Here is a 26521-nt window from a genome sequence, read left to right as displayed (position 1 = left end):
CAGGTTAAAACAAAAACAACACACCAGTGCTTTGCAAAACAAAACAAAACAAAACAAAACAAAACAAAACAAAACAAAACACAAATCCAGGAAGGGAGAAATGAAAGTATGCTATTATAAGGTTCTTATACTGTGCTTGAAGTCTATAATGTTAATTGAAATTAGGGCATAATATATTGAAGATGTTTGCTGTATACCTAAAGTAACTACTAAATAACAAAACAAGCCAACAAAGGAGATAAAGTAGAATTAAAAATACTCAATCCAAGATCTGTCAGGAGGGAAAAAGAGAGCCAAGAACAAATAGAGCCAATAGAAAACAAATTGGCAAGATGATAAATATAAACTTAACCATACATATATCAAGGTGTATCAATTTGTACACTTTAAATGTGTGTGGTTTGCTGTATGTCAGTAATACCTCAGTGCAGATGTAATTAAGTAAAAGAGGAGGATGTGGATCACTCCCGAGGTGCTGAGCTGTTCAAGAGATATTGGTGTTAATGCATCTGAGAATTCTGTGTGGGTGTGTTTGAGTGTGCCAGGTATGACTCTCAAATGAAAAGATGGCTTTTCTCATAAAACGTTCAAGAATTTGTCCAGGTTAGGGAGACTTGACTCTTCTTCGGGTGATGCTGCAGCTCATCATTTCAGGAGCTCCTCACTTGTAATAACCTTCATGGCCATTTTATTACTCACTGGAGATAATAAGTCTAATCATGTCGTGTAGTCATGCCAAGATTGGACTCTCAATATTTGGTTGGTTCAAAATATGAAACTCAATGTCAAATGACAAGGAAGGGGCTAGAGGCACACTGAAGCCCTACAGGCAGTTCGAACGAAGAGCTCTACAGGAGTTTTGAGCACATGGAGAGGGGGGCAATGCTCGTTTTTATTATCATTGTATTAAACCACCAGCCAGATGTCTCTGTTGTCATAAGTTGTGGTGAAGTACACAGATTTGGAATTAGAAAGATATTAATCCTGGCTCTGCCCACTCCTGTGTGACACTTGGCAAGATATTTATTATCCGTGCCTTGGTTTCCTTATTTGCAAAATTAGGATGATAATGATAATACCTACTCCACAGGGCAATTGTGAGACTTAAATGAGTAAATACACGTAAAACATTTAGAACTATGCTGTCACATAGTTAGAAGGTAATGATGTCTACCAAAATGTTAATCCATTTATTTTTCTTTCATTTATTGACTGCTTACTATATGTAGTTCTGTGCTAGATGATGAGTATCATGGTAAGTAAAACAGACATGCAATGGGCACTCGTAAAGCAGCACCTTGTGCCATTTCTTGCTTGGTGAGATGTGCACATGGAAGTATAATTACCAACTGGAATAGTGTGACTAAGGAAAAGTGTGGGCTCTTGGGCTATTTTCTGGGGTCAAGGAATGCTTTACTGAGGAAATGTTATTGGAACTGATATCTGAGGGTTGAGGAGTGAAGTTAATGAGGTGAAGAGGTGGGAGTAAGGGGAGAGTATATGGTAGGCAACAGAATGGCACATGAAAAGGTCCTGAGCCAGGTAGGAGTATGGCACTTCAGAAGAATTGAAAAGATGAGTGTAGGTAGAGCTCAGAGATCAAGTTAACAGTTGGCCCTTGATGAGTCTGGAAAGGTAGGCAGGGACCAGATCATGCTGGGTCCATAGGTCATCGTATGAGATGTCAGTCCTTAATTTAAGACCTGTGAGAAACCATTGGAAGATAGGTCTAAAATCATATTTGCATTTAGAAAAAAATCACTTTGAAAAAAAATCCTTTGGCTACTGGATGGGAAACAGATTAAAAGAGGGAGGCCAGGTGAGGATGAAGGAAAGGAGTTAAGATGTATAAGTGAGAGGTGATAAGTGGGCAGATCTGAGGGAAGATTCAGATATTGAACTTGGCAGGACTTGGGGGTATGGAAGTTGTAGGTGTCAAAGCTATGGATCCAAAGCATGGATACCACGCTGGAGGAGAACCAGGTTTGGGGGTAAACATGATGAGGCTTGTTTGGATCTATTAAGACTGAAGCACTCTAGAGAGACCAAACAGAGAAGCAGGAGAGGTAATTGACTCTGCAAGTCTGGAGTTCAAATAGCTGTGAGTGACACTGTTGGATGAAGCGAGCATTCTTGCTGTAAAGACATGGGCCCGTCAAGTAGGAATGTTTCTGAATCTTTTATTCCAAGATCTTTGGATTCTGGTATATGTATAGGGAAGAACGTATACGAGTTCTCTGTTCTGTACCAGTGATGCCCAATCAATGTAGTGGATGAGGACTATTTTACCAACATGATGACTTAAGATCTGAAAGCAAAGCAGACTAATTTATGGAGCCCTTGTACATATTTACTTTCTCAAGAATATATTTCCCTTTTGTTCAAATAGGACTTGCAGGATGAGATCTGGGGCAGAGCACAGCTGGTTTCTTATGTAACTAGAAGCAAATCTAACACTTGTCAAAGTGCTCACACTTCCGGCAAGGCAAAAGAGAAAATATTTCTTCCCAGAACTGAATTTTTTCCAGCATGCTTTTACACCTCTAAAGCTCTTTATAGTTAAAGAATAGTTAATGAATGTTGACAGGGCTGATTAATAAGCTGCAAGTGATATTGCTAAAAGGCCAGGATTTTGTTGAATTCAAACATGCATTTTCTTATAGGTAATAACCCCGTATTTTCCAGATTAAAAAAAAAGAAACAGAAAAACATTCACGTAAGAATATCATGTAATGTGGGGCGCCTGGGTGGCTCAGTCATTAAGCGTCTGCCTTCAGCTCAGGGCGTGATCCCAGCATTCTGGGATCGAGCCCCACGTCAGGCTCCTCCGCTGGGAGCCTGCTTCTTCCTCTCCCACTCCCCCTGCTTGTGTTCCCTCTCTCGCTGGCTGTCTCTATCTCTGTCAAATGAATAAATAAAATCTTAAAAAAAAAAAAGAATATCATGTAATGCTTCCACAAGTCAGAGTTAAGATGTCACTGAAAAATTTCCCCCAAAATGTGGCAGAAGAATTAGTTCATTAGAATCCTGTAGATGTGATGCATTAAATTTAGGAAGGATGTTGGAATATAACACAAACTATTTTGAAATGTCAGAGCTAGAATAATGTTATTAAAAAGTGACCGTGATAAATGAAAATGAAAGTTCAACTTATCAAAATTTGTAGAATGCAGTGAAAGCAGTGCTTAGAGGGAAATTTATAACATTGAATGCATAAATTAGAAAAGAAGATAGGTCTAAAATCAATAAGCTTCCACCTTAGGAAACTAGAAAAAGAAGAGCAAATTGAATCTAAAGTACCCAGAAGAAAAAACAATAAAAATTAGAGCAGAAATCAATGAAGTTGAAAACAAGAAATCACTGGAAAAATCCAACAAAATCAAAAGCTGTTCTTTGAAAAGACAATAAAATCAATAAACCTCTAGCCAGGCTACCTTAGGAAAAAAGAACACACAAATTACAAATACCAAAAATTAAGAGACATCACCAGAGATCCCATGGGTATTAAAAGGATAATAAAGGAATATTATGAAAATTCTATGCCCACAGATTTGACTGGGTCAGTGGATAAAATGGGTCAATTCCGTGAAAGACACAATCCGTCAAAACTTCCACAAGAAGAAACAGACTATTTGAATAGGCCTATATCTATTAAATAAATTGAATCAATAATTAATAACCTTTCACAACAGAAAGCACCAGGCTCAAAAAGGGAATTGTGAAAGCAGCTAGACAGAAGTGACTCACCATATGCAAGAGATCCTCAATAAAATGAACAGCTGATTTCCTTTTTTTTTAAGGTTTTTATTTGTTTATTTGACAGAGAGGCAGTGAGAGAGGGAACACAAGCAGGGGGAGTGGGAGAGGGAGAAGCAGGCTTCCCACTGAGCAGGGAGCCTGATGTGGGGCTCCGTCCCAGAACGCTGGGATCATGACCTGAGCTGAAGGCAGACGCTTAAAGACCGAGCCACCCAGACGCCCCAAACAGCTGATTTGGGGGGGGTAGATATTTATTTATTTACTTATTTTTATTTCAAGTTTTTATTTATTTATTTTTTAATTTTTTATTATGTTAGTCACCATACAGTACATCCTTAGTTTTTGATGTAGTGTTCCATGATTCATTGTTTGCGTATAACACCCAGTGCTCCATGCAATATGTGCCCTTCTTAATACCCATCACTGGCCTATCCCAATCCCCACCCCCCTTCCCTCTGAAGCCCTCAGTTTGTTTCCCAGAGTCCATAGTCTCTTGTGGTTCATTCCCCCTTCTGTTTACCCCGAACAGCTGATTTCTAGTCAGACACCATGGAGGTCAGAAGCAGTGGGATGAAATATTCAAAGTGGTAAAAGAAAAAGATTGTCAACCAAGAATAGCATATCTGGCAAAACTGCCCATTAAAAGAAGGAGAAATTAAGACATTCAAGATAAACAAAAACAGATGTCATTGTTAGAACACCTGCCCTACCAGAAAAATATTAAAGGAAGTCCTTCAGGACAAAATGAAAGGATATCAGAGAGTAACTTGAATCCACATGAAGAAATAAAGGACACTGATAACTACATGGGTAGATATAAAAGACAGTATAAATTGTCGTTTTTGTTTACTGTAACTTTTTCCTCCTCCTATCTGATTTAAAAGACAACTGCATATATCAATACAGGAATGCCTTGGAGATATTGTGGGTTTGGTTCCAGACCACTACAATAAAGTGAATATCACAATAAATTGAGTCAAGCAAATTATTTGGTTTCCCAGTGCATGAAAAGTTATATTTACACTATACTGTAGTCTGTTAAGTGTGTAATAACGTTACATGTCTAAAAAAGAAATGTATGTACCTTATTCAAAAATTACTTTATTGCTAAAACAATGCTAACCATCATCTGAGCTTTCAGCAAGTCATACTGATCACAGATCATAACAAAAATAATAATAATGAAAAAGTTTAAAATATTATGAGAATTACCAAAATGTGACACAGACATGAAATGAGCAAATGCTGTTGGAAGAATGGTGCTGATAGACTTGCTCAATGCAAAGTAGCCACATACCTTCATTTTGTAAAACACACAGTATTTGAGAAGTGTGATAAAATGAGGTATGCCTGTACTAGGTATGTAGTGTACAACATGATGACTATAGGTAATGCTGTTATATGATATATAGAAAAGTTAAGACAGTAAATCCTGAGACTTCTCACAAGAAGAAAATTTTTTCCTTTTTTTCTTTCTTTTTATTGTATTTGTATGAGAAGCTATTAGTTGTATTAGTTGAAACTGTTATGATAATCATTTCACAATATATAAAAATCAAACCATCATGCTGTATGCCTTAAACTTACACAGTGATGTATGTTAATTATTTCTCAATAAAACTGGAAAAATGTGAAAAGACAACCCACAGGTAAAAAAAAAAACAAACATTTGCAAATCATATGTCTGATAAGGATCTTGTATCCAGAAGACATAAAGAACTCTTACGGTTCAACAGGAAAAAGACCAATAGCCCAACTGAAAAATAGACAAAGTTTTAAACAGAAATTTCCACAAAGATGATATACAAATGGCCAAGAAGCACATTAAATGATGTTATGAGAGAAATGTAAACAAAAACCACAGTGAGATAACACTTCATGCCCACAAGTTTGGCTATAATAAAAGAGACAGACAATAGCAAGTGTTGGCAAGATATGGAGAAAATGGAAGCCTTTTATGTTGCTGGTGGGAATATAAAATGGTGCACCCACTTTGTAAAGTCTGGCAATTCTTCAAATGTTAAAGTAGACTTAGCTTATGTCCCAGCAATTCCTCTCCTAGGTATAAACTCAAAGGAATTGAGAACATATGTTCACAACATTTTCCAGAATAGATCACACGTTAGGCCACAAAATAATTGATATATTCAAGAAGACTGAAATCATATCATACATCTTTTCCATCCACAGTGTTATGAAAATAGAAACCAATCTCAGGAGAAAAATCTGCAAAGAACACAAATACATGGAGGCCAAATAACCCGCTACTAAACAATAAATGGGTCAACCAAGAAATCAAAGAGGAAATAAAAAATACATGGAGACAAATGAAAATGAAAACACAATGGTCCAAAATCTTTGGGATGCAGCAAAAGCTATTCTAAAACGGAAGATTATAGCAATACAGGCCTACCTCAAGAAACCAGAAAAAGTCTCAAACAAGCTAACCTTACACCTAAAGGGGCCAGAAAAAGAACAAAGCCCAAGGCCAGGAGAAGTAAGGACATAATAAAAATTAGAGCAGAAATAAATGAAATAGGGACTTAAAAAACAACAGAACAGATCAAAGAAACCAACTTGTTCTTTGAAAAGATCAACAAAATTGATAAGCCTTTAGCTAAAGTCATCAAAAAAAAAAAGAGAATTCAAATAAATAAAATCAGGAATGAAAGGGGAGAAATTCTAACCAATACCACAGAAATACAAAGGATTATAAGAGAATATCATGAAAAATAAAATGCCAAAAAATTGGGCAACCTAGAACTAATGAATAAATTCCTAGGAACATATAGCTTCGCAAAACTGAAGCAGGAAAAATAGAAAACTTGAACAGACCAATTACCAGCAATGAAACTGAATCAGTAAAAAAACAAAACAAAAAACCCAAAACTCCCAACAAACAAAAATCCAGGACCAGATGGCTTCAAAGGTGAATTTTACCAAACATTTAAAGAAAGGTTAGTATCTTTTCTTCTCAAACTATCCAAAAAATAGAAGAGGAAGACAACCTTCCAAATTGATTCTCCAAGACCAACATTACTCTGATACCAAAACCAGATAAAGACACCATAAAAAAAAACCACAGGACAATATCTCTGATGAACCTAGGTGCAGAAATCCTCAGCCAAATATTAGCAAACTAGAGCCAACAATCCATTAAAAAAATCATTCACCATGTTCAAGTGGGATTCATTCCAGGGATGCAACAGTGATTCAATATTCATAAATTGATCAATGTGATACATCACATTAACAAGAGAAAGGATAAACACCATATGATTATCTCCATAGATTAAGGAAAAGCATTTGACATAGTACAACATCCATTTATAATAAAAACTCTCAACAAAGTAGATATAGATGGATCATACCTCAACATAAGAAAGGCCGTATATGAAAAACCCATAGCATACTCAATGGTGAAAAATTGAGAACTTTTCCTTTAAGACGAGGAACAAGACAAAGATGTCCACTCTCACCACTTTTATTCAACATCGTACTGAAAGTCCTAACCACAGCAATCAGACAAGGGAAAAAAAGGCATCCAAATTGGTGAGGAACAAGTAAAACTTTTACTATTTGCAGATGACATGATACTATGTAGAGAAAATCCTAAAGACTCCATCAAAAAACTGCTAGAACTGATAAATGAATTCAGTGAAGTCGCAGGATGCAAAATTAACATACAGAAATCTATTGCATTTCTATACAATAATAATAAAGTAGCAGGAGAGAAATTAAGAAAACAATTGCATTTATAATTGTACCAAAAAGAATGAAATACCTAGGAATAAACTTAACTAAGGATATGGGAGATCTATACTGTGAAAACTATAAAACATTGATAAAAGAAATTGAAGACAACACAAATAAAAAGATAGTGCATGCTCATGGATTAGAAGAACGAATATTGTTAAAATGTCCATACTACCCGAAACAGTCTAGAGATTTAATGCAATCCCTATCAAAATACCAACATTTTTCACAGAACAAATAATCCTAAAGTTCGTATGGAAACACAAAGGACCCCAAATAGCCAAAGCAATCTTGAAAAAGAACAAACCTGGAGGTATCACAATCCCAGATTTCAAGACATACTACAAAGCTATACTAATCAAAACAATATGGGACTAGCCCAAAAACAGACACAATGATCAATGGAACAGAATAGAAATCCAGAAATAAACCCATGTTTTTATGGTGCATTAATTTACAACAAAGGAAGCAAGAAAATACAGTGGGGAAAAGAAGATCTCTTCAACAAATGGTGTTGGGAAAACTGGACAGCTACGTGCAAAAGAATGATACTGGATCACTGTCTTACACCATACACACACATAAACCTAAAATGGATTAAGGACCAAATGTGAGACCTGAAGCCGTAAAACTCCTGGAAGGAAACATAGGCAGTAATTTCTTTGACATCAACTGTAGAAACATTTTTCTAGATATGTCTTTTCTGGTAAGGGAAACAAAAGCAAAATTAAATTATTGGATTATACTAAAATGAAAAAGGTTTTGTACAGGGGAGGAAACCATCAACAAACAAAAAGGCAACCTACTGAGTGAGGGAAGATATTTTCAAATGATACATCTGATAAGGGGTTAATATAAAAAATACATAACTTACACAACTCAACACACAAAAAAACAAATTTAAAAATGGACAGGGGACCTGAATAGATATTTTTCCAAAGAAGACATACAGAGGGCCCACAGACACATGAAAAGATGCTCAACACCACTAATCATCAGGGAAATGCAAAATAAAACCACAATGAAATATTACTTTGCACCTGTTAGAATGGCTAGAATAAAAAAAGAAATAACAAGTGTTGGTAGGGATGTAGAGAAAAAGAAACCTTTGTGCACTGTGGCTGGGAATGCAAAGTGGGAGTGCAGCCACTGTGGAAAACAGAATGGAGTTTCCTCAAAAAATTAAAAAGAGAATTACCATATAATCCAGTAATTCCACTGCTGTGTATTTATCCAAGATAACACCAAAACAAAAAGATATATGCACCCCTATGTTTATTGTAGCATTATTTTCAATAGTCAAGATATGGAAGTGACCCAAATGTCCATTAATGGATGAAAGGATAAAGAAGATGTGGTGTATATACACAGTGGAATATTATTCAGCCATAAAAATAATGAAATCTTGCCATTTGCACAATATGAATCAACCTAGATTGTTTAATGCTGAATGAAATAAGTCAGTCAGAGAAAGACAGATATCATATGACTTCACTCGTATGTGAAACTTAAAAAAAGAGAAAAGGCTGATTCTTATGTACAGAGAGCAAAATGGTGATTGCCAGAAAGGAGGTTGGGGTGGGGGTGCAGGGGAGGTGAAACAGATAAAAGGGATTAAAGAGTACAGTTATCTTGATGTGCACTGAGAAATACATAAAATTGTTGAATCCTGTTGTACACTTGAAACTCCCATAACACCATATATTAATTATACCTGAATTTTAAAAAGTCCTTAAGTATGTTCACACAAAAACTTGTACATGAATGTTCATAGCATCATAATAGCCAAAAAAAAAAAAAAACAAAAAGTGGAAACAACTTAAATGTCTAGTAACTGATTAATAGATAAGCAAATGTGGCATATCCCTACAATGGAATATTATGCAGCCGTAATAAGTTACATGGTACTGATACCTGCTACAACACAGATTCACTTTGAAAGCATTATGTTATTTGAAACAAGCCAGGCATAAAAGGCCGTAGTGTGTATGATGCCATTTGCATGAAGTGTCCAGAATAGACAAATCCATAGAGTAAACTCATGGTGGGGAAAGGAGAAGGGAAATGGGGAGTGACTTCTAATGAGTATAGGGTTTCTTTGTGGGGTGAGGAAGATGTGCTGGAATTAAATAGTAATGTTTGCACAGCTATGTAAATAAACTAAAACCACTGAATTGTATATTTTAAAAATGTTTCATAGTATATGAATTATATCTCAACAAACAAGTTTTTTAAAGAATACATGAAATAAATAGGCTGACTACCAATTTAAAAACCCCCAAATCCTGGCATTGGTGATGCAGGATCAAAAAAGTGGCACTATTTTAATTTCCCAAGGGAAGCAGAGTCAGATTTCTCTGTTGGTTTCATCCCAGTATCCCCACTCTGCTTTATGGTTCCCATTCTCACAGCCATGTGACCCTCATGTTCTCAGTCTAAAGTTCCCAAACTCCCCCAATCAATTCCCTTCTTATTTCTTGATCTTGATTTTTCCACTTTATACCAAGCATCTTGAATTGGTGTATCTTGCCATGTCACGCTGTTTGTAAAGAAATAGTTGCCAGACATACCATTTGTTGCCTGTGTCGCTGATCCTCAACTACTGTGAGTTTATTTTAAGTGTCGTTGTAGGTGTAGACACATTGACATGTGGCTTTTGCAGGTCTTCTCTTGGAGTGTGTGCTCTGCCGGTGGTTTCCTCTCAGCCTCCATGCAGGTCTGTCACTGACTGATTGTTGCTCCTTATTTCTCAGTAGCCAGTTCCAGACCTTAGAGTTTAACCTTTCTTCCTGCAGCTGCCTCATTCACAGCCCAACTGTAAAGCAAAGTTTTTTTCAGTTTCCTTCTTTCAGAATTAGGCAGAAGAGAAAGGAAGAGAAATGTGGAACACTGTCTTTGAGATGGCATTAGCTCCTCTCCCACCCCCTGTCCACTGTTGGTGCTTTTTGGTCTTTGTGTCTGCCTTTGTTCAATTTCCTTTCCTTCCTACTTTCCCCCACTGAGGCTTATAGGAATTAGAGACACTCTTGGGTAGGCCATGGAACCCTTCTGCAGAGATTTTGCCTTGATTTTTACAAGCGTTAAAGGAAGAAGTGAAAATCATTTTGTGGTATTCCAGGGGAGAAGGGGCCTCGAATTCATCCAAGTTCTTTCCAGTTGTATGCTAGTCCACTAAGGACTGACCCTACGACTGCCCATTTGACTCAATGCCATATTAGAGATGTGACTTCAGGCACATCACTGCATCTTCTTGTTCCTTAGCCCTCATATGTATACCCCTGGGGCACTCTGGAGAACAGTTACCCCAACCTGCCCAGCAAGTCAGTTCTGCAGCATATTGGTGGGTTACCATGCTCTTCCCCTGCCTCCCCTCCTTCCCTTTCTAGGCTCCCACGTAGTGCCAGGCAAATATGCTCGGCACATGGTACTTTCACAACTGTAGGTGAACAGAAAATATCTGTCAGCCAACAAGTACAGTGAACAAAGTGTATGACTGTCCAGAGACAGGTTGCTCTCCTGGCCATGCTGTCAACACATCTGGGTGCCCACCCCAGCGGGCTTCATTGTCTCACCTGCAGACAATTCTTGGCCCAGCAGTTGCTGTGCTGAGCCAACTCACATGTCAGACAGACAAATAGCTGGATTTTTTGTCCTAACAGTTGCCACCTTTCTCTCTCCCTCCCAGCTGTCCATCATTCCTTCCTTCCTTCTTTCCTTCCTTCCTTCCTTCCTTCCTTCCTTCCTTCCTTCCTTCCTCCCTCCCTCCCTCCCTCCCTCCCTGTCCCCCATCCTTTCCTTCTTTCCATTGGACATCATTTTCAGCTCCTTCTGAACCTTTCCTTTTCAACTACTTCACAGCGTCCTTTGCCATGCCACTTCCCATGGGGCAGCCAAGTGTTGGCTTAGTATCTCATGACACTCATGCTAACAGGGATGTTGGAAAGTGTGTACCAAAGTGTGGTCTGTCAAATATAAGCCCTCCCAAATGTTCTATGCAGGAAGGTTCTGGGACTATATAACTTTAGGAAATACTATTTATGCCTCTACCCATGGTGAGTCCCACTGCTGATTCCTCAGACAAGTCCTGTGAGAAAGAACCTGTTGAAACTGTGTTTTTTTAAAATTTTTTTATTATGTTATGTTAGTCACCATACAGTACATCCTTAGTTTTTGATGTAGTGTTCCATGATTCATTGTTTGCATATAACACCCGGTGCTCCATGCAATATGTGCCCTCCTTAATACCCATCACTGGCCTATCCCAATCCCACAGCCCCCTCCCTCTGAAGCCCTCAGTTTGTTTCCCTGAGTTCATAGTCTCTTGTGGTTCACTTCCCTTCTGTTTACCCCCCCTTCATTCTTCCCTTCCTTCTCCTACCAATCTTCCTGCTATTTCTTATGTTCCATAAATGAGTGAAACCATATAGTTATTGTCTTTCTCTGCTTGACTTCATTCACTTAGCATAATCTCCTCCAGTCCTGTCCATGTTGCTGCAAATGTTAGGTAATCATTCTTTCTGATGGCTGAGTAATATCCCATTGTATATATGGACCACATCTTCTTAATCCAGTCATCTGTTGAAGGGCATCTCGGCTCCTTCCGTGATTTAGCTATTGTGGACAATGCTGCTATGAACACTGGGGTGCATATGGCCCTTCTCTTCACTACATCTGTATCTTTGGGGTAAATACCCAGTAGTGCAATTGCTGGATCATAGGGTAGCTCTATTTTTAACTTTTTGGGGGACCTCCACACTGTTTTCCAAAGTGGCTGTACCAACGTGCATTCCCACCAAGAGTGAAAGAGGGGTCCCCTTTCTCCACATCCTCTCCAACATTTGTTGTTTCTTGCCTTGTCCATTTTTGCCATTCTAACTGGCATAAGGTGGTATCTCAATGTGGTTTTGATTTGAATTTCGCTGATAGCTAATGATTTTGAACATTTTTTCATGTGTCTGTTAGTCATTTGTATGTCTTCATTGGAAAAGTGTCTGTTTATATCTTCTGCCCATTTTTCGATTAGATTATTTGTTTCACATGTATTGAGTTTAAAAAGTTCTTTATAGATCTTGCATACCAGTCTTTTATCTGTAGTGTCCTTTGCAAATATCTTCTCCCATTCTGTGGGTTGCTTCTTTGTTTTGATGACTGTTTCCTTGGCTGTGCAGAAACATTTTATCTTGATGAAGTCCCAGAAGTTCATTTTTTCTTTTGTTTCCCTTGCCTTTGGAGATGTGTCATGAAAGAAGTTGCTGTGGCCAATGTCAAAGAGGTTGCAGCCTATGTTCTCCTCTAGGATTTTGATGGATTCCTGTCTCACATCGAGGTCTTTCATCCGTTTGGAGTTTATCTTTGTGTATGGTGTGAGAGAGTGGTCAAGTTTCATTCTTTTGCATATAGCTGTCCAATTTTCCCAGCACCATTTATTGAAGAGACTGTCTTTTTTCCACTGGATGTTTTTTCCTGCTTTATTAAAGATTAGTTGCCTATAGAGCCGAGGGTCCATTTCTGGGTTCTCTATTCTGTTCCACTGGTCTGTGTGTCTGTTTTCGTGCCAGTACCATGCTGTCTTTGTGACCACAGCTTTGTAGTATAGCTTGAAATCCAGCAACGTGATGCCCCGAGCTTTGTTTTTCCTTTTCAACAATTCCTTGGCCATTCTTTGAAAAATGTCATTGGTATTTTGATTGGGATGGCGTTGAAAGTGTAGATTGCTTTGGGTAGCATAGACATTTTAACTATGTTAATTCTTCCAATCCATGAGCATGGAATGTTTTTCCATCTTTTTGTGTCTTCTTCAATGTCTTTCAACAGTGATCTGTAGTTTCTAGAATATAGATCCTTTACCTCTCTGGTTAAGTTAATTCCAAAATAACGTATGATTTTTGGTGCTATTATAAATAGAATCGATTCCCTAATTTCTCTTTCTTCAGTCTCATTGTTTGTGTATAGAAATGCAACTGATTTCTGAGCATTGATTTTGTATCCCGCCACATTACTGAATTGCTCTATAAGTTCTAGTAATTTGGGGGTGGAGTCTTTTGTGTTTTCCATATAGAGTATCATGTCATCTGTGAAGAGAGACAGTTTGACTTCTTCTTTGCCGATTTGAATACCTTTTATTCCTTTTTGTTGTCTGATTGCTGTTGCAAGGACTTCTAGTCCTATGTTGAATAATAGTGGCGAGAGTGGCCATCCTTGTTGTGTTCCTGATCTTAAAGGAAAGGCTTTCAGCTTTTCCCCATTGAGAATGATATTCACTGTAGGCTTTTCATAGATGGTTTATTTTCAAGCTCCCCAAACTTTTTGCTAAGAAACCCTCTTTCTAAGAGCCACTGACATGCAGGAAAAGTAGTGTTTGTAGACCATAGTGTAAAAAACATCGAACCTGATGCTCTCTGAGGTTGGTTCCACATGTAGAGCTTTAGTTAATTCATTAGCTGATGATTCCCTTGAAAGGCACATGGACCTAGCATGGCAGGAATGTGGTGCTGGATAAGCAATCTTCAATGGAGGAGGATGAGCATATTAATCAAGGTTCTTCAGAGAGACAGAACCAGCAGGGTGTGTGTGTGTGTGTGTGTGTGTGTGTGTGTGCATGTATGTGTATACAGAGAGAGAGAGGTTGAGACAGAGATTGAGGTATTTAAGGAATTGGCTCACGTGAGTGTGGAAGCTACCAAGTCCAAACTCTGCAAGACAGACCAACCCACCTTCATGAGCTGGTGTTGCATTTCAGATCCCAAGGCAGTCTGCTGTCGGAATTCCCTCTTGCTCAGGGGACTTCAGTCTTTTTCTTATTGAAGGCCTTCAACTGAATGGAGGAGGCCCTCTCATGATATGGAGAGTCATCTGTTTTACCCAAAGTCTACTGATTTATATGGTAATCTCACCTAAAAATACCTTCACAGAAATACCTAGAATAATCTTTGACCAAATATCTGGCTACTGTGACCCAGCCAAGTTCACACATTAGATTAACTATTGCCATGGGGAGGGCAGTTATGGTGATAGGTCCTTGATGACCATGAGCCACCAGGGAATGAGACCTTGAGGGTAGGAGTGGGCACAGGTAAACAGTGCCCAATTTATCTTTTGGCTGTGGCTCTGGCTATAGCAGTGATGTTTCAAAAGTATTGGCCAGTAGGTCTTGCTCATTAAAACATGTTTTGAGATCGAAAAGTAGGATGGAGACAACCAGGCACATTAATTCTGTGGCATAGAGGTGATCTGCTATGTGCTTCTCCTGAGAGTAACTGAGAGAAAATCTTTAGCAATCTCTCACATGGTATAGGATGAGCTGTGAGCTCTCATCTCTGTCATAAATGAAAGTATTATACTAGGCTCTGTGGGTGAGGATTTATGTAACACTTTTAATTAAGATAACTGCAGGGGAATGGAAAGAACTCTTTAGTAAGTGACTCTAATGAGTGAATAACTTCCTTCCCCTCCCCACCTGAGGAAGATGAGTTTCAGCCACTAATTGGTGTAATTAGCACTGAAAGTGGGAGATTTCCCCCTTTCTCTCCTTTCTTCAGCTTTGGATCACCTAGGCTCTTTGTTTTTGCATGCTTGGCTGCCCCTTCTTTCCTTTATGAAGTTCAAGATGCCTTGGGGTGTTCCTTGAGTCCCCTTTTCAGAGAATAATTCGGAGCCTCAATCATGTCCTCAGGGTGACTGTACTGCCTGGTCCTGGGTGAAGCTAAGAGTCAAAAGTTAGTCTCTGGTTCTTTAAAATCCCTTGTTAGAATTGGTTTGATGTGTTTTTAGGAAGTCCTTTGGTGGTAAGCTTGAATTTATCATTGAGAAAAGGCTCTTGTCTTTTTAAAAGAGGGCAACCCCAAAACAGAGCAGAAACATATGCTAATTTGTGTGTTGCTATGGACATAATTGAATGAAAATTTTATTTCCTACTATACCTGTTAATCAGAGAGAAGGGAGGGGAATAAAGTAGGAAGAAAGAGGAGAAAAAGGCTTAGAATGTAATTAACAATAATTGAGGAAAAATAGTCACTCAAAGGGTTTTTCCAAGGAGGCTGATCCTACGGACAAAAATGGCTCTGTTCTCTTTGCTGTTTCCCTGTGATGCAGGAGAACATGGAGGAGAAACCTCAGGGATCAGAAGCTCTGGGGAGCCTCTGATTTGAGCTCCCTGTACAGGGTAAGAAGAGGCTTTGTGAATCACATAGAAACCAACTGCTGGTAACTGGAGACAGTGCACAAAGGGGCTTTTGATGCCAGACTGGTTTAAAGTTCAAAAGCCAAAACCAGGCTTCTTTCAGAAGTCCTAGCTCTAGTAGGTTTAAGTGCATTATTTAAAAGGTGTTCTATTAAAATCTGAGGACATGGCTCACATGTAGCATTACTTGGCAGATCCTTTATATACTACTGAGAAATAGTTGACTCTAAAGTATTTTATTCCTTCAAATCCTCTTCTGATTTTATATCCCCTTAAATATAATAATGGATAAGTATGGGTAGTGTTTTTATTTCTCTGATATTGAGAGCTCCTTTTTTATTAAAAGTATAATTGAATTTGAATCTGTATCTGGTAGAAGCATAACTGATGGGATCACCAAATCATAATTTAGAATTCTCTTTCCATATTGTTGTAGTTGCAAAGCTTGGTTGCACAGTATAATCACCCAGGGGAGCTTTGAAAAATCTCAATATCCAGACCATTTTAAAAAAATGGGTAGGGCCCAGGCATCAGTATTTTTAAAAACTCAGAGAATTCCAGTGTCCAGGGTTGCTTTGTAGGGCTGGTAGACCTGATCTGCAGTAGTACATGTTATAAAAAAAAAAAAAAAAAACAACCACCCACCTCTCTGCCCAGCACCCCCTGCTGGTCCTCCTGGAGCTCTGCTGGTCTCGATGGAACTAAGAGCTCAGGGTCCTTTCTGCCTTCCCTCCAGCGGCATTCAGATAAATGTTTGCCAGTCCACTTACTAGAATAAAAAAAACTCTGATTTCCAGATTCTGTAAATACTCCCAGCATGATCAATTTTACCCTACCAATGTGGTACCAGGGAGCATGGGGTTGGGAGAAAAGGTATACAGTTAGCTCCCATTGGCCAGTGCAAGCCCGCTTCAGACACCAGTGCCTCCTCAGCTTCAGATTTGCTCAGCCCCTCCTCTGTTCTCACCCCCAGATACTCCTGTCTTCTTTAGGTAGCACTAGTGGTTTGAGCCACGTAGATGAATACTTTTCTGTTGTATGGTGTTCTGCTCAGCTAACATAGCATCTCCCCCCACTTAGAGATAACCTTTGGAAAACGCCAAGGACAGGTGTCAAAGGCTGGGAATATTTGAGCAGTTAGCATTCTGGGTTGTACTTTAACCTGTGAGCCTGTCTAAGGTGAGTTATAGATACAGCTCTAGGTGCTCTAGGTGCTTGAGCTGACTAGAGGAGGTTTCTGAGCCTGCTGAGTTGAGGGCCAGGCTCTGAATCAATCAATTCACCAAAGCTAACAGCGGAGCTCCTGGGAGGCAGCCTGCCAGCCTTCTCTGGTTGACTGACTTCTACCTCAACAGAAGTTACATGCCCCTAATTCTCGTCCCCACTCACCTCAAAGCACTTCACATGACTTTTCTCATTGAATCACTTCCACACACGTAGGAAGGCCAAGCAGATGCTATCTTCGATCTGCAGGTAAAGAATTCTGCTGAAGGTCAGAGAGGTTAAGTGCTGTGACTCACCCAAGTTTGAGCAACTTAGCCAAGCCATAAGCGTTGGAGCCGTGACTTGAACCCAAAGCTTCTTACCCCAAGTTTAATGTTCTCCTGACACACGGCCTTGGTCTGTCAGCCATCTCCATGGACACATGGGGCAGGCAAATTAGGTAGAGAAGGAAGTGAGATGAAAAGCAGCAGATTCCAGCCTTCTAGTCTTGTGAACTAATTCTTTGCCAGTCCTTGTTTGGAAGGCATGCTTCCTGAAATGAATATAATCTGACAAAGAACATGTTCTAGCTTGGTAAATATTAAGTTGAGGGGGCAGTACAAATGGCTTATAGAATATGAACGGCACTGATGAACTGTAATTCCAAAAATAGAATCAGGAACATCCTCTGCGACAAACCCAGAGGACACCTGGGACTCCAAGAGGTGGCTTCAGAAATATGGCTTGAAAGCCCAGAAGCTGACCTTTTATGACGTCCTTGCTGACTGCTGCTTCCGCCATGCCGATGGAGTCATTGACGTGAAAGCCAAACCAGAGGATGAGTCCGTACAGACCAATGCGGTAAGTGAAGTGAACTCCTGGGCCAGGCTGTGGGCTTCCCTTGAGGTCTTGGGTGGGTAAGGCCTCTCTCAGATCAGAACCCAGGTTGAAAGGCATCATGGAGGGAAACCAGCTTGGGTTTCCCTGAAGGAAGATAGCCTGTGTTTCCCAACTTGCACTTCTCTGAATGGGACCTGTGGGAGTAGAGACCAAGTCTGGGAATGGTTTCTGAATATAAGTGGATTATACGATAATCATACATAAGCCAGGAGCTGGGTTTGTAGAAATTCAGGCATTATGAGTCTCAGAATTATTCAGCCTTTACAAAAGAGAAGCCCTTTGTTTCCCCATATTGAATGGAAGAGAGAAAGTGCTGGTGAAGATGCCCAAAGCAGGCATCTCTGTGGTCCTCTTATATGTCACTCTCTTAAAGATGCATTAGTCTAGTGACTACCAGCCAGCACCTAGGGGATTCCCAGTAAATATAAAGTCAAATCCTCTGGGAAACAAACTGAGGACTTCAGAGGGGAGGGGGATGGGGGATTGGGCTATTGCATGGTGCACTGGGTGTTATACGCAAATAATGAATCATGGAACATTAAATCAAAAACTAAGGATATACTGTATGGTGACTAACATAACATAATAAAAAATTATTATAAAACAACAAACAAAAAACCCAAATCCTCTAAGGGATTATAGCACCAGAAGGGTGTATATTGAAAACTTTCGAAAGGTATATTTCAATTGTGTTAATGGGTCTGGAAGGAATACAGCTTCTCAAAGTGCCTGACTCTGGCTCACAAGTGAAGGGTAATGAATGAGTGGGTCCCAGACTTTAGCAGGCGTGAGTCAGTGGGTTTGAGGTGGGGCCCAGATGATGCTGAAGCTGTTGGTCCAGAGGCCGTACTCTGAGAAACACTGATGTGTAGACGGTACTCAGAAGACTATCAAAAGTTTATTCTGTTCCATTGGTCTATGTGTCTGTTTTTGTGCCAGTACCATGCTGTCTTTGTAGTATAGCTTGAAATCCGGCAACGTGATGCCCCCAGCTTTGTTTTTCCTTTTCAACAATTCCTTGGCGATTCAGGGTCTTTTCTGGTTCCACACAAATTTAAGGGCTGTTTGTTCCAGTTCTTTGAAAAATGTCATTGGTATTTTGATCGGGATGGCATTGAAAGTGTAGATTGCTCTGGGTAGCATAGACATTTTAACTATGTTTATTCTTCCGATCCATGAGCATGGAATATTTTTCCATCTTTTTGTGTCTTCTTCAAAGTCTTTCAAGAGTGATTTGTAGTTTCTAGAATATAGATCCTTTATGAGAATTACGGAAAGACTAAAAAGTATCACAATATGAAACAAAATCAGGATAAAGTGAATATTCTAAATTTGAAAACTTGAAGGAAAGCTCTTTTAGAAGGTAATGAAGGCCCAGGCACACATTGTGAAGTGAAAACTGCAATGTGAACAACAGAGCAGATGTGCCAGTAAGGGCATCCCAGCAGACTACTGGAAAGGAAATCAAGTTCCTCCAATACACTGTCACTTAACGTGTTCTCCAAGGCTCCCATTCAGTGTCACCCCTGAGATGGCTGTCAGTCCTACAGAGGTGAAACCCGTCTCTTTGCCACTCCTTAGGCTGGCTGACCACTGGGCTCAACACGTCTTCCTGAGGAAGGGCTCTTTCCTTGGGGGCTCCATCAGCCACACTATGTGGTGTTTTAGCCCTCTTATTGCCATATGTTTACAACGAACTGCAAGGAGGAAAATGTAAAAATTGGATGAGAAAAATGCAGAATTGGGGCGCTTGGATGGCTCAGTTGGTTAAGTGTCTGACTCTTGATTTCAACTCAGGTCATGATCTCTGGGTCGTGAGATTGAGCCCCACATTGGACTCCACTCAGTATAGAGCCTGCTTAAGATTCTCTCTCTCCCCCTTTTCCTCTGCCATGCACAGTCTCTCTCTCTCAGAAAAATTAATAAATAAAAAGAAAAGAAAAATGCAGAATTGACGGAAGACTTGTTTCCTGGCTTGTGTACCAGGATGCTGAGTAATTGCCATGTTGCAGGGAAATCTCATTTGTGGGTTTCCTCCCCCAGCACAGTTTTCTGATTTTGTAGTCATTATTCAGTAATGTTATTAGTTCAGGAAATCGTATGTAACTAGATTTTCGTTTTTAAAATACATTAGGCCCTGAATATTTAAAAATATCAATCCCTGTCAATTTAAACATAGCTTACTGTGAGCTGGTGATGATGTGGTATGTTTAAGCCCATCTCTAAAACTGATTTCTCCTTACTCTTTCTTGACGATTTTGAATGAAATCTTACAGGGACAGTTTGAAGAGTCTGGCTTCTAAATGGGGAATTTTATCAATTTTCTTGTGCTAAAAATAATATAGAAGTTGAGAAGTGTACAGTACAGCTATCTTCACTCACAGATATTGATAAAAAAGGGACTATTTTCAGTATTTGGGGCTACATATCTGAAACTGGATTTACACCTAAATTTGTGATGCGTGTGAGGTAGGGAGTAACTGAAGCTGTGAAATAAGTTGATTATTTAGGGTTCCCCCAAATTCCCACTGGGCAGGACCCCCTAAACTTTGAACTATAAAAACTGGTTTGTAGGGATGGATCCAGGAAACGTGTTTACACTGAGAAATAAGTGACCAAAAAGTCCTTGCTGTGTGGTGTTTCTAAGATGGATGAGCAGGTATGAGGAAGAAACAAAAATGCATTTCCAGGTAAAGGGTTTCAGGCAAAGTCTAGCAACCTAATATTTGGGGCACCCCTTAAGTCACATTGCATTCATAGGTGCTTATGCTGCTTGTGCACAAAGCCAGCCTTGATGTTCACAGACCCACTCCAGTCTCACCATTTTATTCCTCTAACTAGGTGTCAGGCTGTGTGGTCTGGATTTGGAGTAAGAAGACCCGCGTGCAAATGCTACTTCTCCAGTTACTAATTAGGAGATGCTGAGCAAATAATTTAACTGTTTGAGTCTTACCTTCCACATCGATAAAATGAGTGGTGTAAAGTCCAAATTAAAAAATGCATGTCTGAGCACAGTGCCTGGCACTTAGGCAATGCCCAGTAGATGGTACCTTCCTTCCTTCTTTTTTTTTTTTTTAATTGCGAACGTTGTCAATCAGAAATGAGCATTTATGGAATGCCTGTGTGTTTTACACATAAGGTGAATATTTGTGCACTCATAGCATACACAAGAAGACAAAGTCGCAGGGCCTCTGAGAGGTTGGCCATGAGACGGCAGGGTTTCAACTTCTATCTGCTGGGCCCTCACACTGCGCTTTTCCCATTCTGACACTCTGCTGTCTGACACCTGCATTCGTGTAACATATGGTCTGGTGAGTTTCCATCTGGAAGCACATAAGGCACAGCTGGAAAAGGCCATGTGACAGGCTGGAGAATGGGGAGAACTCTTGTGTAGCAAGAACATGGTGAGAACAAGAGAGGACATCTTTCTCCTTCCATCCTTGTGTTGTGCCTGAGATGTGATTCCCCCGGTGCCTGTCTTGGGAACATCAGGACTAATCTCATGCCCTGCAACCCTGTTCACATCAATCAGCACCAGACCTCCCAGTTCTCATCCCTGTGTGGCTCTGACATCCCTTTTCTGAGCCTCCTCCATTCCTCCTTGCCTCCTAAATTCCCTCCACTGTGCCCTCTGGCACTAGAAGTTGTCAGTACCCCTACTACCGCAAGGGCCCTGCAGTGTTCCATTCGCCTGCTTGTCTGGATTCTCTCTTGAGGACCCTGGTTTCTCTCTCATTCGCCTTGGACCTTGCAGGGGGGAGAGGTGAGTGGTAGCCTCATTCCTCATTGCTGTTTCTTGATCATTCTCCCTCCTTCTTCCCATGTCATCAGAATGTACCACCCACGGCACCACCTGTAGCTGACATCTTCTGAGCCCCAGGTCATCCCCATCAGTAATTGAAGATTATAGCTTCTGGCATGCTGTCACTGGCTCCAGCCATTTTTAATGTCAATCCCATGAAAATGACCCTCCCCACAACCCGAACTTTCATTTCTCTGACCTCCTCTTCTCCAGAGACTTCCTCCTATGCCCCCTCTCTACCACCCTTGCCACAGGCATCCCCTGATCTTGTCATTACAAATAACGCTGCCATCATAACCACATAATCAATTCCAAACGTCCCACTTCCGACCTCTTTTTTTAAGGTCATTTCCTCTACACCCTAATTCCAATCTTTCAACCCCACTGGGATTATACATTTTGTTGTTTCTGCTCCCTGTTCTCTATCCTTTTGTCCCTGTCATACATGTTCAACTACTTTCCCTCTCTTACATTATTGTGCTCATTTGTGAAACCCCAATCCTGGTTAAATTCAGCTGTCAGCCTTTTCTGCCTTATAGCTGTGCAGATGACTGCATCAGAAGAAATCGGAGAAAAGCACAGCTGCAGTGCCTGGCTTCCCTTTAAATTCCTAACCTCTAACTTCACGCGGATCTCTTGTGCTGCCACCAGTCCTCCTGTGCTTTTCCAATCCACTTAGTTGCTCATTCTCCAAGATGTCTATTCTTTTCTCCTCAGACTTCAAATATCTTCTCCTCTTTGCTCACTCTCAGCAAGTGACCTTTGCTTCCCATTTCGTTGAACATTGCAGTGAACATCCATGAACACCCACCTCATATCTACAAATCCCCCAGCATTTGCACCTATATGTTCTACCCTTATTTCTTCTAGGATGGCTGAATTGTCCCCACTTTTGTCTAAGACCAACCCCTCAATGTGTGCACTGATCCTTATTCCGTATCCACTCATTCTCCCCCTTTCTATATCATCAATATTGTTCTCATTTCTGGATCTTTCCCACCAGCACACAAACATGGTGTTCTTCCTCACATCTTAAAAATACAGTTTTTTGGTGCACCTGGGTGGCTTAGTTGGTTAAGCATCCAACTCTTAATTTCAGCTGAGGTCATGATCTTGGGGTCATGAGCTGGAGCCCTGGGTATGGAGCCTGCTTGAGATTTTTCACTCCCTTTCTCCCTCTACCCCTCCCCTGCTCCCCACTTGCACTTTCTCTCTATATAAAAACAGTTTTTGACCCCCATATTTACCTCTGGTTCTACCTCATTTGCCTCATTCCTCTGCTCTTCTTTAGAATTCAACTCCTCAAGAGTTCCATACGTTCCCTTTCTCCAGTCTTGCAGTTTTCCCATGCCTTCATGAATGCACTCCAATTGGGCAAGGCCCCCTCTCCACCAAAACCCACTCTTTCCAGGGATACCTGAATTGCTAAAGCCAGCCGTCAGTTCTCAGTCTTGCTCTTACTTGACCTACTGTCAACATCTGATATCGTTGGTTACTTCCTTGAACTTCTTTTGCTTGCAGAGAACATACTGTCCTGTTTTCCAACCACCGACTGTTTATTGTCAGTGTTCTTTGTTTCTTCTTTCCCAGGTTCCCAGCCTCTAAATGCTGAAGGGCCTCAAGGTGCAGTCCTCAGACCTCTTCTCTCTGTGACCATTCTTTACATGATCTCATCCAGTCCTATGGCTTTTAATACTGTGTGCATGCTGGTGACTTCCACATTTGAATCTCCAGCCCTGAGTCCTTCCCTCAACTCCACCTAACTACTTGCCATGTCACTGGGATGTCTGATAGGCACCTTGAACCTACCACACCAGTCAGGTCCAGATCTTCCCCTTCAAGGCTACTCTTCCATAATCTTCCTCCCATCAATTCATTGCAACTCCATTTTTATAGTTCTCTGGGCTGAAAACCGTAGAGTCATTCCTTAAGTCCTCTCCTTTCTCTCATACCCACATCTGACCTCTCATTAAATGCTGTTAGTTCTATCTTCATAATGTCTATAATTCAGAATCTGGCCACTTCTCACCACTCTCGAACTACCCCTTGTCCATGCCACCTAACAGATCTCCTGACTCCCTGCTTCTGCCCTTGACTCTCTACAGTCTATTCTCAACAGAGTAACCACAATATCCTTTACTAATTTATTTATTTTTTAAGTCAGCTCCATGTCTAGCATGGAGCCCAATGCAGGGCTTGAACTCGCGACCCTGAGATCAAGACCTGAGCTAAAATTGAAACTTGGACACTTAGACAGTTGAGCCACTCAAGCGTCCTACCACAGTATTCTTTGAAATGATATTTTTATAATTAAGTTTTAAAATAAAAAATAAAACTTAAAACTATAAATCATGTCAGTTGTCTAAGAGAGTAGAACTTAAAATAGATAGATCATCCTAAGAAAAAAATTCGCAACTGTGTGGTGGTGTTACCTAAATTTATTGTGGTAATCATTTTGTACTATATGCATATGTCAAATCATATTGTATATATAATATAATCTTATATGCCACTCATATCTTAATTTTAAAAAATGTGTCACTTCTCATGTTAAAGCCCTTAGGTAGTTCCTTTTTCACTCAGAGGAGAAGCCAGAGTCCCTTCCATCAGCTAGTAGACTTTATGGAGTCTGCTTCTGGCCCTCCTCCTCATATTGCTCTAGCTTCATCTTACTCCTTCCCCAGCTCACTCTGGTTCGACTATACCAACCTTCCTAAAATTCTACAATATGCTAGGCAGACTCTTACTCTTACCCCAGGGCTTTTGCACTTGCTGTGTCCTCAGACTTCCCCCCCCAGACCTCCATATGGCTACACTCCTTGTTTCTGCTGGTCTCATATTTATTCTTCTCTTTAGGGCTTTGTTTTTTCAGGTTTTAACTTCTTCCTTCTCCTGTCCCCTGTTCTCTATTTTCTTCTGTAGCATTTGTCATCATTTGACCTTCTGTGTAATTGTTTATTATCTAGCTCTTCCCCTGTAATGTGAGCTCCACAAAGGCAGGAATTTGGTCTTTGCTTATGGATTGTATTGCTGCTGCCTACAGAGTTGTATTGCTGGTGGCTTTTTGTCCTGCTTGATAAACTCATAAATTGGTTGGGTGAGCTCTATGTGGGAAGCCATTGTCCTCAGACCAGTTTTGTATGTACCAGTAGAGGGCGCGAGGTGTGGAATGGGGGTTCTTGGCTATTTTTTTTTCATTTGGAGCTGGGAGTAACAATGGAAAGATGTTTTATGTGAATCTCAAGTCCCACCTTCTCTAGATAGTCTTCCTGACCCTCTAATCCATGAGGATGCTTTCTTCTTTGCCAGATTGCCCAGTTATTATTGTCTCAACCCAGCCTTACTAACTGTGTGAGTGTGTGTGTGCACGCGTGCACACGCGTGTGCATGTGTGTGTTTCCCTGCTGGAAACATCTTCTCTGGGGCGCAGATGGGATTGCACATGTCTTTCTGACCATCGTGCATGACACCTGGCACAGGGCTCTACATAGAGCAGGCCCCAGTACATGTTTTGTTGAACCAACAGTTGAATGATTTTACCATGGGAATGAGTGCTAAGAGCTGTATAAATAAGGCAGAGATGGGATACCATCTGGAGATGACCTTGAATGGTCTGAGTGGCTTCTGTCCTTTGTCTTTTCCTTAGGAGACCAACAAGAAGACAGTCCATGCAAAATACTGCAGTAGATTTGTCCATGCTCCCTGGAAGGATGGGAGCTTAGTCCACGTCTGCATTACCAAGGAGAAGTGTACATGGTACAGTGAGAGAATCCACACAGTCCTTGCCCAGATTCAGAGGAGGTTGGTATATTTGCAGAAGGGTATAAGTAGTTTAATCTCTCTTGAAATTCAAATCTACTTGACCTCTTCGTAAAAGCTTAACTGTGAGAAACAGTCAATTAACACTGCTAAGTCAGGGTTGCCATCTGATTGATCGCTTGCTGGTGGCCTTGTTGTTAACAATAAAGGGGGATATTTGGATCCAATTCCAAGCTGCCTTGATGCCAGTGCAGACTCTTAAAAACAGCAAGCAAAGGTGGTTATGTTGGTTGCATATCACCATAGGAGGCTAAGGAATTCTTCAGCTCATGTCTTGCATTTTTTGTGGGCCATAGATATACTGCAGGTTGTATTACCCCTGTTCTCTGGACTCTTTCAAGGCAAGTTTTAACAATGTTGTGAAGTATTTGAATACAATGGGATAATATATATGCAGCTAAAAAGAACTTCACAGATCCCTCTCAACCCTGCTGGTTCTTCAAGTCTTCCAGTGCTAATGCAGCTGATGTACTAATGCTGTGACCTCAGCATCAGCCCCGTGGGGATGATCTACCCTAATGCTTTCACCTCCCTGATGGCAGAGGACAGCTTTAGACCACAAAGACCAAATCCATTTATGTGCATGGCTTCTGAGGTCAGGTAGAGCTGGATTCTAATACCAGCTCTTCCACTTGCTGTGTGACCCCGGGCAAGTTAGTTAATGTCTTTGTGCATCCTTTTCTTCATTTATAAAGTGGGAGTAATAATGCCATTTTTAAATATGCTCTATGGATTGGATTAGATACTAAATCTAATGAGTATAGGCCAACCTGAAGTAGCCAGGTGAAAATGAGCGCCCCCTCCATCCTTCCATGTTTTCTGTTAAAAAATCACAAGCTGCAGATCCCTGTCTGCTCTTCTATGAGCTCTTCATAGCCCCAGTTTCTCAAAACCCAGCTGGTGATGGGTAACTCAGAACAAATAATAATCGTTTCTGGAGTTTTCTCTGCTAATGGTTTTGGGGCTGACTTTTGGGGAGAGTATTTTGTGTTTCAGACCTGGGAAAAAGGATGCTGTTTAAAAGACACTCCACTTGGTCCCTGTCAGGTCTGTTTGTCCCTCTCTACCCCCCAGGTATCAGGGGTTGTTGGGAAATTCTCTCC

General features: G+C 40.4%; 1 protein-coding gene across 12 annotated transcripts in view; it reads left to right on the top strand.

Annotated features, from left to right (window-relative positions):
* The window catches only part of VWA3B (von Willebrand factor A domain containing 3B), a 215316-nt gene that overhangs the window by 67558 nt on the left and 121237 nt on the right, over positions 1–26521 (top strand). For all 12 annotated transcript variants that reach the window (XR_007190847.2, XR_006408145.3, XR_006408143.3 and 9 more), the window contains 2 exons: positions 17571–17758; positions 25246–25400. Coding sequence is in view for 9 of the 12 variants with exons in the window: in XM_044378496.3 (XP_044234431.2) it covers positions 17571–17758; positions 25246–25400 (343 nt within the window). In the remaining 3 variants the exon portion in view is untranslated. The remainder of the gene's footprint in view (positions 1–17570; positions 17759–25245; positions 25401–26521) is intronic.

Source organism: Ursus arctos, unplaced genomic scaffold (assembly GCF_023065955.2).
Source record: "Ursus arctos isolate Adak ecotype North America unplaced genomic scaffold, UrsArc2.0 scaffold_8, whole genome shotgun sequence".
In the NCBI taxonomy this organism is placed as follows: domain Eukaryota; kingdom Metazoa; phylum Chordata; class Mammalia; order Carnivora; family Ursidae; genus Ursus; species Ursus arctos.
Note: the sequence above shows the minus strand (reverse complement) of the source record. Positions and strands in the feature narration are given on the sequence as shown.